Source organism: Mus caroli, chromosome 3 (assembly GCF_900094665.2).
Source record: "Mus caroli chromosome 3, CAROLI_EIJ_v1.1, whole genome shotgun sequence".
NCBI classification, from domain to species: Eukaryota; Metazoa; Chordata; class Mammalia; order Rodentia; family Muridae; genus Mus; species Mus caroli.
This window is the reverse complement of record NC_034572.1, coordinates 22,642,153-22,658,089: the sequence shown is the minus strand read 5'-3', so window position 1 is coordinate 22,658,089 and position 15,937 is coordinate 22,642,153. Positions and strand designations below refer to the sequence as shown.

The window sequence follows — 15,937 nt, the reverse complement described above, 5'->3', positions numbered from 1 at the left end:
CCCACTGACATTGTGAGAAGTGTGACATATGAGCAGAGACCATGACAGGAGAGGAAGCACAGTTACCAACTGTCACTTTCTACTCTGTCCTTCTACCCTGCTTAACTTAAAATCTGTCTGGTGCCTTTGGTGTTTTGAAGTCTTATTTTAATAATGAAAAATGTTTTCAAATCGAAGAAATTATTGTAAAGTTAGTTATTGATCTAGGTTAGAGATTGTTGGTTAGGATAGCCATTGAGAGAGATATTTTGAAAATTTCATCTGTCAATCATCCTTTTTTACCCTCTCCCCCATCTTGGGGGCATCTTTTCATAATTTCTTTTCTACCTTTTATAATTTTTTTCTTGTACATTTTTATTTCCCACCCAGCCTAGGCTACAATCCAAACAGCTTCTTTTGCTTGTGGACGGACACCCTTTGAATCTAGTGAGTCCAGGATTCGGCTACCTCCATTATTAGGATGTTAGGATTACAAGTTAACGTGGTACAGCCCCTACAGGCTTTAACATGTGGTTCGAGTGGGTGGTGCCGTTACAGAGTGGACACGGGGTAGGAATGCTGTGTTCAGTTCTCGGGTATTTTAGCAGGATGTTAGTGCTGTTGTATGAGGAGTGGATGTGTGTGCAGATGACATTTTTATGCCATTTGTTATGCTTTCAAACAACAAGAGAATCCCATGTAGACAATGCAGCTCTGTCTCTATGACTCAGGATGGATACATCCTTTATATAGTAAGCCAAGGGTCTAAGTCCCAAGTAATTTGATTTCATGATAAACATAGAAGGAGATAGTAAGCTGAATACAGAACTAGGAGGCCTGAGAACAAGCCAAGACTTTTTTCATAGTGACTTGGATTTGAGTAAATGGAAAACCTTAGGAGTAGAGCGCTTCTGGTACTTAGAGCAGTTTCCGTCTACCACCTCTCCAGTAAGCACTGTGCGTGGAGACATTCCTTCTTGTCAGCCATTTTAGTTCATTTTTCTCTTCAGTGCATTTAGGAGACGGCCCATTTTTATTTGGTGCTGAGATAGATGCTGTTTTCTCTGTCTTGACTGTCTATTTCTTAGAGGAGAAGTGTTGCGTGAGAGGAACAGGAAGTGACGCACAATCCTATTACACTGAGAGCAGAAATCATAGCACACAAGAGGAGCCACATGTACACCATGTCTTTCTTCATGAAGTAAACTCTAGTTCATATTTGAGTGTCAAAAGTCGGAGTTTGACATATTCCAAAATGTCACTCAAGATGGAGTTTGGGTTATTAGTTTACTTTCAACTCTGTTTTCTAAAAGGTCCAGAGCTAGGAGTGCTCACACCGCTTTCTCAGGGCTGGAGCAGCTCCCTAAAAGGACGCTTGCCTCTCGTGCATGAAGCCCAAAGTTCATTCCCAATATTGCAACTAAATAAATTAATAATAATAATAATAAATGGAGGAACATTTACCTTGGGGAATTTCTTTCTAGTCACTGTTAAAGTTAGGTGGAGTAGCTTTTGTCATATTAAAATGCTAGAGTATACTCCAGTTTGTACTACTGTGGTTTCATGCCTACCTTCTTAAGCCAGGGGCCACACCCCACATGCAAGGTCATATAACTGGGTATGGGAGTCCGATAAAGTTTGCCAACAGTAACGGACTCCTCAACACTCAATGCCTAGGCACTAACTGACTCAACATTAAACATAATGAATCGGAGGAGTCCTGGCAGAACCAACTAAGCCATATTCCCTGACTCCACAGTTCCCTTGTTCTGCACACACACAGTTCATATGGCATTCATTGCCTGTGCTCACCTGCAGCATCCCAGTGGCCACTACTGCATGTGGAGATTCGAGACTTGTATGTTAGGAGTGAAACGTTTACTGTGTAAGTGAAGTTGTCTGCTGGTATGGAAGTCTAGTGGTTTGATGAGAAGAGAGACTTCTCGTATGCCCGTGTACTCCTCTGCACGTACACGTCAGCAGAGCCTATCGCCGCACTACCTCTGACTTGAAAAGCTCATGTGTGACTTGCTGACTTGTACTTCATTTTCTTTTAATTATTCAGGGAATTTTGATTTGGGGTGAAGCTAGAATTTCTAAGAATTTCTGAACTGACTCCAGACATACTTCTGCCGACTTCCACTGAGTTTGGGCAAAGCCGCTTTCTCATCACTGATGTTGATTCAATAAAGATAGCACTCAGCTCTGAAAAAAACTCTTAAGATGCCCCCTGCCCTGCCGCATGAAATATTCACTCAGCTCTGATTCCTTATGTGAAAATGAAAAAGCATAGCCATCTTATTCGTATATAAATTGGCTTTCATTATTAATAAATAGTAAAAAATATTTTTTTTCTTCAAATTGCCTTCAAAGAAATTGCTCTGTGAATTGTTATCAGTTTATGTTTCATATGTACACCTGAAGGCCTGGAGTCACATGAAAGTTGTCACCAATGTCTAAGCAGCCCTGGTCTGGTGGTATGTTGTATTTTGTAGTTTTGGGTCACATCGTGTTAAACCAGAGTGCTTAGCAGGTGCTCCAAGCAAAAGCCATTAGCCAGGGACAAAGAGAACAGAATAGTAGCTACATTTGTGCAAATTTATCATCTCAAAGATTAATGATACTGATGAAATGTTGCTAGTTTTTAACAGTCTGATTTTAAAAGCTGTCTCCTAAGAAGTATTCTATTAAGGGGAGCAGTTCAGACACAGAAAGACAAAAATCTCATATGCACAGCCTCACTTCTAATTTTCGTTCATGCATCTGTGTGTAAGTGGGGGTGATTGTGGGCATAGGCTGTGAAATCAGAAAGGAGACTGCAGGAATGGGAAGACTTGTTGAGGATGAGAGGCAGTAGGACACCCAAGAGGGCAAAGTGCAAAGCAGGCAGGGCCGGAGTAGAAGGGTCGGGGGACTTGGGAGATGGGGAGAAGAGAAGGGGACCCCACAGATGAATCAAACACTGCTGAAAATGCCCCCAGGTAACCAGATAACTCTGTGTGCTCAGTAAACAGAGTTTAAAGTCAAAAGTTTAAAGGGCATCTGAACTCATGGACGCTTGAAACCATTAGAGAACTACTCATTCACATTGACTGTTGGGACCAGAAGAAACACTAGCTTGCAGCTACCAACATAGCGTTACAGTCCAGCAAGACTCTGCTTTGGTCTCTGCACCTATGTTCAAAGAGGAAGCCACGAGGCTGAAGAGGGAGCTCGGGTGAGAAGTGCTTGCACTGCAGCCGTGAGGACCAGAGTGTGGTCCCCAGGACCTGTGACAGAAGCCAGGTGTGGTGGCGAATGTACCCTTGTATATGAAATCCCAGTCCTGGCGAGACATAAACAGGCAGATAGATCTTGGCTGCATCAGTCGGCCTTTTCAGCTGAGTTGGTGAGTCCCAGGCCAGTGAGAGACCCTGCTTAAACAAAACAAAACTGTTGGATAATAGCCCAAACAATGACACCAGGGCTTGAATCTGGCCTCTGCATGCACACAAAACAAACACCATAGCCCAGGTGGCTCAAAGACTTAACATTAACTGTGATGGCTGTGCAGATGGGAAAGCCCCAGGTCAGGTGTGGGCAGGTTTGGTGGCTGGCTTTCTGCAAACTGGAGCACACTCGTTACAGTGTCCTCTCATGGCGTCCTGTTTCTTAGAGCACACCTTGCTCTTCTGTCTCACACATGGGACAGAAGAAGCAACTTTCAAGGCTCATAAGGACACAGACCCAATTCACAGGGTCTCATGTAACCCGAGCTGTCTGCAGCAGCATCACCTCTGGGAGATCAGACAGCCCGCCCATATTATATATTATATTATATAAGAGGGTACAGTGCTTCCCCAGCACACTTATATAGTTATGCTATTTTCATGCACATATTCTTATAGACTGGGGCAATTTCCTATGAGACATTGGCTGTTCATAGTCTCTAGAACTGAGAATACCCGTGCCTACTGCATGAGTAACTGAATGTATGCCAGCTGAGGAGTGATGTTCTTTCCTTTCTCTTCCTCCCCTTGGCGCCTCCTCTCGTCACGCCCCTGCTCGTGACCGTGGGAGTCTGCACATGTCACGCTTGGAGATGTGCTGAGTGAACGAGCTTTCTGTGGGCCAGACTCTGTGGCTTCCGTAGATCTCACCTCTGAGATTCCAACATCCAGAGGCTGAGCGTCAGTGTGTATTTCACCAGTAGACTCAATGCCTAGTCTTGTTTGTTTTTTCTCGAGACAGGGTTTCTCTGTATAGCCCTGGCTGGCCTCGAACTTAGAAATCCGCATGCCTCTGCCTCCCAAGTGCTGGGATTAAAGGTGTGCACCACTACTGCCTGGCTCCAATGCATACTCTTATCCCCAGATAAATTAGTTATATGAAACATAATTAAGGAAAGGCTGCTATAAAGCACTTCACATTTTGCTGTGTAAATAATGTAATTATTGGAACTCTCTCTTGGACTTTTTATTGAAGAACTGTACACTGTGGATTCTGCCCATCCATCCTCACTCAGTCTTGCAAAAGTTCTAAGTTAACTGAAAACCTTTCGCCGTGTCTTGCCACGTCTTAATGAAAACACACTTGAGGGAAGTTTCTAGATGCTGCTGTGGAAAGCGCTGTGTAACCTCCGACATAACTCTGGGAGAAGTTCTGCCCTGCATCCAAGCAGCTCCCTTCTTGTCCTAAGTGCATGGCTGGACAGTCATGGAGCTTAGCCTCTTCCCAAATAAAAGAGCTGTATCTGGCAGTGGGCTGACTCAGCTCACTAGAGAAGAGTTCAGCCCTGCACAGGGAAGCAGAGCCCAGTGCTAGAGTTAGCCCACCAGGCATGCAGTTAACCTGAGACCTTTATCCAGTTCTCTAAGATTTTTGTCTTAGGTGCTCAGTTTGATGTAGTTAGAAATGCTAGTTGGCTTCTGTGTGGTTCCATGCATACATAGGGTTCTCTGAAAGAAAACATGGGTTTCTTTCTTGGGGAATTTGACAGAAATGCAAATAGACTCTTCTAATATTTAGGCAGGATCTAGTTTACTTGGCACCAAGCCCTTGAGCAGGAGGCGCAGAGTGTTTGTGGGGTTCCAACGACTCTCTGGTACTCTCCTGTTCTCCAGCTTCTCATTAAAGACCCAGACCTAGCCTCTGATTCCACACGGCTGCAGCTTTTGCAGAAAGGAGCCCATCTGCTTGGGGGCAGGATAATGTGAAAGTTTCTGGTATGACTTTGTCTCAAAACTTTCTCCAGAAAAGAAAGGGCCTCTCTCCCCTGAATTCCACAAATAGCGACTGACTGCAGTGCAGAGGAAATTAGACCCTGTCGCCCATTTACATCCTGTGGCCAGCCCTCCTGTCTAGCTGGTCACTCCACCTGGAAAAGGGATCCATCCCCTCCTTCCTTTTTTCTCACAGGTTCCAGAATCTATGTGGAACCCAGTCCACCCTAGAAAATATTTTGCTAGAACAGAGTACACCTTCCTGGATCACAGCTTGCTAGCATTTTTCATCTTTCATTGTTGATGGACCAGTGTTCCTCCTTCTTTAGAATCTAAAGAATGGAGTCATTTTCCCAACTAAATACTTAGATTTTTTTTTTGCATTTTTGTATCAAAATATTAGATGTCAATATGGTGGTGATGCTTGTATGCCCGCCCATGGCCATCTGTGCACATGTTTGTGTGGTTGTATGTGTGACAGCCAGAGGTGGCCATTGGGTGTCAGGAGACCTCACTGCACCTGGAGCTCACCAGTTTAGCCAGACTAGCTGACTTGTAAATCCCATGGGTCCTCCAGTTCCCAGCTCCTTAGCACTGGGACTACAAGCACTCAGTGCTGGGCCTTGCTTCCCCATGGGTGCAGGGAATCTCCACTCAGCTTCTATGGCAAGCACATTGCTTACTTAGCCAGCTGCTATCTCTCCAGCCACCTCAAAAAAACTTAAAAAAAAATGCTCTGTAGAGGCTTACTGTAATATCCTTACATTATAAAAAATGTATTCTTTGGTGATCTTACCTAGCTGTTTTGTGGTTTGGTTTGGTGTGTGTGTGTGTGTGTGTGTGTGTGTGTGTGTGTGTGTGTGAGATGTCCTCATGTTTGTGCACACATGCATTGAGGCCAGATGAAGGGATTGGACACCCTTATCTACCACTCTCCGCCTTGTTTCTTTGAGGTAAGGTTTCTGCTGAAACAAGAGCTCCCATTCACATTTTGGGGGCCTAGGCTGGCAGCCAGCAAGCCCCAATGTTCCTCCTGTTTATATCGCCTCACTACTGGGGTGCATGAGATTCATGCTATTCTCTCTGTAGGAGCTGGGATCTGAACTCCCGTCCACATGCCTGGGTAGTGCGCACTAACAGCACTGTCGTAAGAGTTGTGGAGAGTCATCTGTAGTATTTATATTAAGACCATTACCTAGAAATCCTAAGCACTAAATTAAGATCCTCAGGTAATTAAACTTTTCCTGTATTTGATTCCTTTTTCTTCCCTCTCTGATAAGTAATATTTTAAAAGTTGTTGATGGCTGTTTTGATTTTCTACATAAAAAGATCATCTGTGAGCATTCTTAGTGTTTTCTTCCTTTGCCTATATTCATTGTCACAGGCATTGACTGCACGTCTAATTTACCCTTATTGTTCACACCCATTTTTCTTTTCATCCAAAAATATTTATTTGTACATCTAGCTCTTACATCTTTAGCCCTCAAATAGACAGAATGAGACCCTGTATTTTCAGTAGACATAGCTTGTTCGCAGCTCAGCAGTACCAGCTGGCTGGTAAACCAGGAGGACTCTGATGTCCTCCCAAGGGACATCGCCACATGAACTGGTGTGGGAAGTATGAGGACAGTGTGGAGGGAGCCATGCTGATGGTGGTGTTCTGGAACAAAGGTGCTGCTACAACGTAACACACCACAGCTGCAGCTGAGCAAGACCCTGCTTTTCTAAGGATTAAAAACATGGGAAACAAACCAAAGAGTTAATTGTGTTTATAGAGAGAAATGTTTAAATTAGTTTAGTCCATACACTTATTCAAAATGATTATTTATAGAAAGTTTAAATTTCACATAACATGCACTTCCTCTGGGAGGTTCTGTTCCTTCCTTCCCTCCCTCCCTCCCTCCCTCCCTCCCTCCCTCCTTCCTTCCTTCCTTCCTTCCTTCCTTCCTTCCTTCCTTCCTTTTTCTTTTTTAACACTTCACTTTGTTGTATATTTTTATTTTAACCTTTCCTTTCTTAAAAATGTTCTTGAAAAGAGAGATGCTTTGGGGGAGGTGAGATATGTTGTGACTCCATAAAAATGTTTCCTTGCGTTTAAACTTAGTTTCTTTTCATTTTGTATCTTTTGTTGGTAGATTTGTTCTTTCTAGAGAGGCCATGCTTGACATTCCCACTGGTTCCTTCTGACTCCTCCTCCTGCCCCGTCATCCCACTCCTCTACCATCACTCCTCCTGCCCTGTGTCCAGCTCCTCCACCTTTGCTCCTCCTCCTGGCCTGTGCCCCACTCCTCCACCTTCACTCCTCCTGCCCTGTGTTGAGCTCCTCCACCTCGTCCTCAGGCTCAGATGTTCCATCCTGTCCTCGGCTCGCTCTGGCCCCGAGACTCTCCCCGGAGCTTCTGTTTGACCTCTGTGCTTTCACAGCCAGCATTTCAGACTGGTTCTTTCCTTCGGAGCCCTTTGCCTACCTTCCCTCACTCTCTCCCATATCTGGTGTTACTGTCTTTATTTCTTTATTTCATTCAGCTGTTTGTATTCCCAGGCAGGAGCCAAGGCTAGCCTGCAACTCTAGCTCCTCACTGCTCTGCCTCCCGACTGTTGAGATTACAGATGGGCATCACCATGCCTGGAGATCTGCTTTCTGATTCTCTGTTTACTTGTATTTATAGGAAATCAATCACATACTCTAGGCCTGTGGTATTGCTGCATTCCAGACACATTTTCATAGGGAAGACCAAGGCAGAACATGGAAGGAGACTCAGCAGGGCAGTTATGTCCAATATTGGTAGTAGATAAGAAAGCAATGGGACCTGAGTGACAAGATTCGGGGTAGCGAGACAGTCCTTGAGCAGGAACTTGACCTGAATAGTGAAATGCAGGACCGCCATTGGCCCCAGTTGTGTCTCCACACGTCTGCTGCCCCACAGGGCTCAGCCTGGTCCTGCTGGATTGACTTGAGGAAAGCTTTGTCCTGATGTTACAAGTACCATCTGCCTTCCTGCTACCCTTCTCCGACTACCTTGGGAACAAAGGCATATGCCCTGGGCATTGGAGCTCTCTAGCACTGGGTTATAAATCAGGACCAACAGGTATGGAAGCCACCACAATTCAGAGCTGGATTCCATGGCCTGTTTGCTTATTTATCTTCATTTGGCTATGCACCCTTCCCATCTCTGTGTGCCAGGGTTTTTCTCTCCTCCTATTTCTGAAGAGCAGGTTTTAGCACACTGTGAAAATGTCCCTTTCCTTATAACCGTCAGATGAAGACTAGAATTATCCCTGATCGTTCCTTCACCACTGTCTGTCACATCCAGTTTTGTAGCACCCATGTCTCCCAGCCCAGGCCTGTCCTCACGGTTTACCAGCCGCTCTAGCCAAAGGAGGCTCTCTGCTTTACAAGTACCGTTGCAAATACAATGTGGCAGTGTCTTAACCTGCCACACATACCTTCCTCATGTGCATTATTTGTGTAGAAGTCTAATGTCTCTTCAAGCTCCAGCCAAGTTGTGTAAATCCCTCCACTTAAATACTGTAGTTCAATGCAAAACCCAGACTGTAAATGAATGCATGTATACATTTGAACATATGTACATACACACATATGCATACTGACTTAAATTTTGAACTCACTATCCATTGGCACTGAAGTTCATCTTCTCTTAGGTGTTCTCTATACCTGCGTGAGCTGGGGTCTCCTTCTAGCCCCTCTTATTAATACTGTATGTCCTTCATACAGTCATCCTGAATACAGTAGGACTAAATCTAGCTGACCTACTGAGTGCTTACAGCTGTACACTGGCAAGACAGCACCACAGCACCACCACAGTGAGCCCCTAGTCCCATGGTGGCACAGCAGTGTGTGACAGGCAGCTGACTGACTGGACGGTCCCCTTGAGGACGGCACCAGGGAAGGTACTGACAACCTTACTGCCTTCTAACAGGTTTTTCTTTTCTTTTTCTTGTCTTTGCAATACAGAGTATGAGTTGGAAGTAAAGAGGGTGCAAGACATTCTTTCGGGAATAGAGAAACCACAGGTATGTCTTCCGGACCTCTGTGCAGGAACAGCGCGTTCCTAAGTACTCCTGATGCGCTTTCTGTTGCCATTCTGTCGGTAAGCAGGACTCTACTGTGAATAGTCGTCAGTTCTTATTGGATCAAGACTATTCAGAGCAAGGTTTGTAGAGTCACTCGTTAAGTGCCTCTTTTGTACAGAGTTTCGGGATGCAGTTAGATGGATCACATTTTTCTTGGGTCTCCAGAGCAGTTTGTTCTTGGTAATTTCTTGTTACCGTTGTAAATGGAGGAAGAATACATTTTGAAAACCTCAGAAATCCTAGGTATTTCCGTAGGTAGATTTCTGAATAGTATTTATATATTAGAGGGCACTGGGCACAATAGCAAAAAAAAGAAAGGGGAATGGTAGGGTTGTGAGGTTCAGTCCCGTTTGCCAAGTGTTCTGAAATTCAGGTAGAAATTCATAATGTTGATTCAGCCTTTTGTCTGAGCTTAGAGAGCCAAAGGTTTTGGGAATGTTTTACTGGTGGAATTGAAAAATCTTGAATCTTTGTGTGTAACAAAGACTGAGGCTTTTAAACAGCAGACTCCAAATAGACCTCAGGTTCTCAATTGGACTAAACCAAAAAGTACGTGTGCATTGGAAGGTGGACGTTATAGGCTACTTGTGAGGGCCTTGCTGGAGAGGCGAGCAGTCTGGACTTACCCTGGCAAGCGGACGTTGGGTGTTTCTAGAAGATGTTAAGTAACTGAGGCTGCATTTGCAGGTTGGTATAAGTTGGCAGATGAGTTGGAGCAAGACAGTGGGCCCAGAGAGATGGGGGTGTGTTGTGGAAAATATTTTTTAAAAAATGCAATTCATGCTATGCTGGCAAGCCCCAGCGGGCATGGTCGACTTGTTCTCATCTCATCTACACTCTGCCTCTGAGCTCTGAAATCTCTCCACCCAGCTCTCTAAGTTCCCACTGGTGGGTCATTACCACACCAACCCCACACTTCAAAATTCTTACAGCCTTTTGGGTACACTTCTTGCAAACCCACGGTTTGCCGCCATACCTTTCTCTCTGGAACCCAGTTGAGCTGCCTCATGAAGGAAAACACCACACAAACTTAATTCAGAATCAGTGGTATCTCAATCGCTGGGCACAGCAACTAGGATTCTAATCTTGGAAGCCATATTAAATCTAAATCTCCCAGTGGCGAATCCTGGTGGATTTGCCATCTAAACCGGGGGTCACTAGTAGCTACATCTTGTCCTCCAGATATCCCCTTCCAAAAGCCCATATCTTTCGCCTGCCCTTCTCTTTCTCTCTCCAACCCAAAGTTCTGCCTACTTGCCAAGTGATTGGTTTCTTTATTCATTGGAGGAAGGTTCACAAGAAGTCACCTGAGTATGTGACTCATTCCAGATGGCCCGTCCTGGGAAAGTGGAATTAACATCAAAATACAAACAGCACCAGGGCCATCCACCACAGGGGTGTTAGAAACTCTCCTATCCTACTTCTTGATAGCATGGTCCACATGAGAGGAGGATTCAGGAGTCAGAATTAGTTGGTGGTGTCCAGTGTGGCAAGGAAGGCTAGATACTTAGCCCATTCTGAAAATCTGTTGATTAAATTACTATACCCATTCAATGCCAAATGTTATGGGGACCTGGGCTTTTGGCTTCTGAGCATTCCTTTCCATAGCTTCCCAGTCAACGCCCATGCCATTGGGTGGATATTCTTTGTGGTCTATAGTAGTTCCTGAGGGCCACCATGGCCTGTGTGCATCCCTGCCATTGCCATGCCATTGCCCCATAGCCCAGTGCACTCAAGGGTGTTTCTGAAGGTCTCTTCCAGTTGCCTGGACTTCCTTCAGGGTCAGTTAAATTTAGGCTCTTAACATATTTTGATGGCTCTTCTAGGACATACTAAGTCTGTTTCACTTGCAGAACATCCAGAAAAATAGAGGTAGCACACAGTTAGAAGTGCCTGTATACGAAGCACTGTGGAAAGAGGAGGATGAAGGGCTGAAGTGGAGTCTGAATACAGAAATGGAAGTTCCCTTGTAGACACAGCAGCAGATTGGAGGGCTAAGTGCAGGGAGAGACTGGAAAAGGGGTAAGGGGTGGGAGATGACTCAGTGGGAAAATGCTTGATCTGCAAACATGAGTACCTGAGCTTGGACCTCAGCATCCACATAAAAAAAACAAAAGACAGGAGTGATGGAACACACCTGTCATCCAAGCACAGAGGGCAGAGAAGAGTGGCTCCCAGGGCTCGCTGCTAACAGGTGTGGCTGAAACTGTACGATTTAGATTCAGTGAGTGGTCCTGAAAATAAGGTAGAGGGCTAGATAGTGGCTCAACCATTAAGAGTTCTCACTGCTCTTGCATGGACCCAGGCATTCTGGGTTACACTTGCTTTACTCCTGGTCACCCTCCTCTAGGCCTGGTACCAGCTGCTCATATTCCCAGTCCAGTCGTTTGCATGGCGTTCTCTCCCTCGTCCTCGCTCTTTGCCTTTTGTGTCTTCTTTCTAAAGTTCATATGCACAATTGTCCCATAGTCTTTGTGCACCCAAGACCTAGCTATGACTGTCCTTGACATATGTTTGACCCCTTGACAAATGTTTGGTGAAGAAGTGTCTGACAGACATATCTGAACTTCGGTGGGTCAGACAGATGCCCACAGACTGGCCAGTGTGGGGGAAGTCAAGGGTAGAGATGTGACAGTGCCAGACAGCAGCTGGGAGGGAGTGGCCTCTGGGTCTGTGCCCAGTGTGGTTATCAAGTATCTCCCTGCCCATAGACAAGGGATTGCTCCTCCCTGGTATAAATGGAGGAGCCTCAGTGCCCTCATCTTTGAATGTTAATGTAATAAAAACCACATGGGAATCTGAGGTAAGAGTTACTTACTTTGTTAGACTACTTAGAAGATACTTGCCTTAGAGTTTGTAGCATGCTGTGAAGCTCCATATTGACCCATGTGAAGTAAGATTCAGGATTGGGGGTAGGGAGGGATGACAGGCTGCCTTCCAGGGTAGGAATCTAAGCTGCAGAAGTAAGTTGAACAGTTCTTCTTTTATTTCCCTTCAGCTAGATTTTCTACCAACTTTAAGTGAAAAGACAATGATTTTCTTCTTTGAGGTTTTTGCTAATAGTTCCAGTGCAGAAGTGGCATGTATGGTTTGCAGACCCCAGCCATCTTTCTGTAACCTTGGGTACCCCAGATGGAACGAATCATTTGCTGCTCCCTAAAAGAGATCCAAATACTCGGTCAATTTCGTTAAGTCTGCCTACTGAAACACAGGTATTTGTCCTGGAACTCAGCACTTGGGTGCCTTGGGGACTTGGCTGACAAGGCCATTGCTCTATTCTAGGCAAGAGCTTTAATGCTGCCTTCTGGTTTAGGAATTCGCAGCCATTCTGCTGGCTGGAGCCCCTCAGAGAGGGGAGCTCAGTGCAGCCTCCCATGTCCTGTGAGCTGCTTGTTTGTTTGATGTAAAGGCAGAGAACATGAAGCTGTGGTTGAGCACTGTTTCCATCGACCAGTGCTTAGTCTGAAGAAACAATTGATTGTCTGTGCCAGAAGCCAAACCTAGGAGAAACACGTCCTATAGGAGCTGCTTCCTTGGGAGATGCACAGCCTGGTGTCTGGCAATAGACACCACATCAGGAGCTGGAAAGCAGAGGAGCCGAAAGCTGTCGATCTGAATGTACATCTTCTACCCTTTCCTCTCCTGTGTTTTTCTTTGGGGTTATTCATCATGACGACTGCTTTTGAATTTACCAATTTCTGTCGTACTATTTCCTTAGCATATTCTTTCACCAAATTTGTGGTTATCCCACATAGCCACAAATTCTGAGAATAAACAAAAAAGGGAAAGTAGGATTTTACAGGTTAGTTCAAATACTGGACAGAAGGGGCAGAGAGAAAGGGTATAATTGCTACAAGTTAATATATTTTACTGTACACACATACAGCTCCTCTCAAGTTAGAATCTGTACTTTTAAACACACAGGAAAGACCGAGTTCTAACTGATGTGTGGCCGTTTACAAGTAGTTAGTAGTTTTATAAGCTCCCAGGGTATTTTTAACCAGTTAACTAATTTCTATGCAGATTTAGCTCATATACTTTCCAAAGGCCCTTTTATATTAGTGGTACCAAAGTCAGATGGTACCATGTCTAGTTATTCAGACCTGGAAATCACGCCTATCACTCACTCCAAAGACACTGACTTGTGGTGGTGGCAGGCCTCTTACATCCATAAAGCGGCTGTGGTTTATTCTCTTTGAGAGAATGTGTAGCTGGGGAGATCACTGCAGTGAACAGATGACCACATCCTAGGTCTCAGTGAGCAGCACTGGTGACAGAGTTTGGGCACAGAGTGAGAGGTTGCAATACGACAGTCAAGTACACATGTGCTGCCACCTAGAGCAGGGCTTGAACCCAGAGATCTCACCTCACCAGCTCACCAGCTCACCCCTGACCCATGTGAAGTAAATAGATCTGAGGCTGAGGACTGACCCATGGGAGCATTGTCCTCAAAGATACACTAGAGTTTCCAGGAGTCTACCTTGAGGTGGAAGTGATGTCCAAGTCCAAAGGGAGGCCCAACACTCTCTCCCACAGAGGGCTAGAGGCTGAAGAGCAGAAGCCGGAGGCCAGCTGCTGACAGAGCTTAAGGGAGGAATTCACAGAATGCCTGTCCTTGTGAGCCAATGCTGAGTCCCCAGCGTGCATTTGTGTTGGGAAGGCCCTTGGCAAGATTGTGTTTCCACAGGTGCCTACATCTCTTCAAGGCTGGCTCATAGTCTAGAGGAGAGTAAGCACTATTTTATCTGGTGCTTCTAGCATCACATTTCTTTGCCAATTTAAAGAATTAAATCTTCATGGAGGAAAGTGTGTGTGTAGCAGTTGTGAGAAAAGGTAAAGTTTGAAGGACATGAGTTTCTGAATTCGTGCTTGGTATCTGGAGCACTGGCTTTCACTGGGCTATTCTGAGACGTGCTAGTTCACACCCCAGTCATGGAATCCATGTCACTACCCACTTGGTTCTCGGAATGGGGCAAGGCAGCCATTTATCACCCCAGCAGATGTCTCCTAGGTGTAGGCAGCCTGTCTTTTTTAATGGAAACTGAACCCTTCATAGCAAAACAGCACCTTTGAAATTATAATCTTAAAAATGCTCAGTAGCTCAAGATTACTCCTATAGGTATATGGAAGAATTCATCATATACTCTGGTCTGCGTGAGAAACTATCTGAAAGCTAATCAGAGAAACAAAGGAACTAATGTCCAGAGATGAAGAGACCAAGACACTGACAAGCAGACCTGAGAGGAGAGTCCACAGACTGTCCCTGGTCGGTCCCTGGTGCCCTGTGTACCTCTCTACTCACTGTGACAACACCAATGCTCCTTGTATTAGCTGCTTGTCTTGCCGCTGTGGATGAATACCTTACAGTAGCCATACGGGGAGAAGGATTGATTGTGCTGGTGGTTTGATGGACTTTGGTCCACCAGGGTGGGGCATCGTAGGGGCAGGAGCACAAGGCAGCTGGTCACACACCAAGAGTGGTTCTTGGTCCCACATTCTTGCCCATCAGTCAGGTGGAAGGCACACAGCAGAAGAGGGTTGGCAGGCTGCAGCTGCAGCTGGAAGACTGGAGATTGCTCCTCTAATAGCCTTTCCTGACTAGTTCTTTTACATCGCTCCTATCTACTGATGGTCCGTTGCTTGTCCTGCTGCCTCTGTCAGAAACTGATGTGCTGCATTCCCTCTGACTCAGGTTTTATTCAGCAAACATTTATTCCACAGCCACTGATCACCAGTGACTGTGACTTAGTCTGTGCCCTCAGAAAGTGCCACAGTCTGACAGGGGAGCTTGGCAAAGGATAGGGGTGGGATTAGCAGTTCCCCCTAGGTTCCACAGAGCACAGAGGTGTGGTGGTAAGTGTGGCACTTTGAGGCTACTCAGCAGTGAACTGAGGTCCACCAGGGGTCTTTAAGGTCTGGCTAACTGTGCCATGGTGTTACGTCTGTATAGAACAGAAATTATATGAAGGAATGTCTACAAATATTGGAATAATTAACAAGAGTAGAAAGGATGCTTGAAATTTATCTCCCTACCCATCATCTGTGCTTTTAAATTATTTTGAGTATATAGATTTTCATAGTCTATATTGATCAGATAGTAGCAGAAATAGGAGAAAACAATAGGCACTGAGTGAGTGTCTGTATCCCTTATGCATCCCCACCTAGAGCTGGCGTAGTCAACTATAAAGTCTGCGTGAACACCAAGCTTTGGCTTCTGTTATTGAGTCTTACTCCTCCTTTCACTTTAATGAGTTATCCAGACTAGGAACCAGGTTGCAATAAACAGTCTTTAGAAAATTGGCTCGACAGACTCATTGTTAGATTTGCATTACAGGATTAAGGCTTATGCACCAGGTTGGGTTTCTCTAGGAACAGAGTTGAGTTGGGGAAACAACTTGGAGAGCCTCAGGGCAGCTGAGACCAGGCAGGGAAAGAAGCCAAGGCTAGACCTGTGCTAGAGCAGCAGGAGTGTCCAGACATGCCCGAGGAGAGCGTGTAGCTAGAGCAGACTCAGCAGTGGTGAGTGGAGACTGGGAGCTCTTGCTCTTCCAGGTCCTTTGTTCAGGTGACGTCGTAAGCAGAGGCGACAATAACTGGATAAACATGGGCAGTGGAGAAAGGAAAGCTCCGGTCAGCCTGGTCCTTGCTTCTGATTTCTCCTG

The 15,937-nt window shown here is 45.4% G+C and overlaps 1 protein-coding gene across 8 annotated transcripts in view; it reads left to right on the top strand.

Moving 5' to 3' along the window:
- Fndc3b (fibronectin type III domain containing 3B) overlaps window positions 1-15,937 on the top strand; it is a 294,093-nt gene that overhangs the window by 194,370 nt on the left and 83,786 nt on the right. For all 8 annotated transcript variants that reach the window (XM_029475085.1, XM_029475079.1, XM_021157455.2 and 5 more), the window contains exon 7: window positions 9,157-9,215. In XM_029475085.1, coding sequence (XP_029330945.1) covers window positions 9,157-9,215 — 59 coding nt within the window. The remainder of the gene's footprint in view (window positions 1-9,156; window positions 9,216-15,937) is intronic.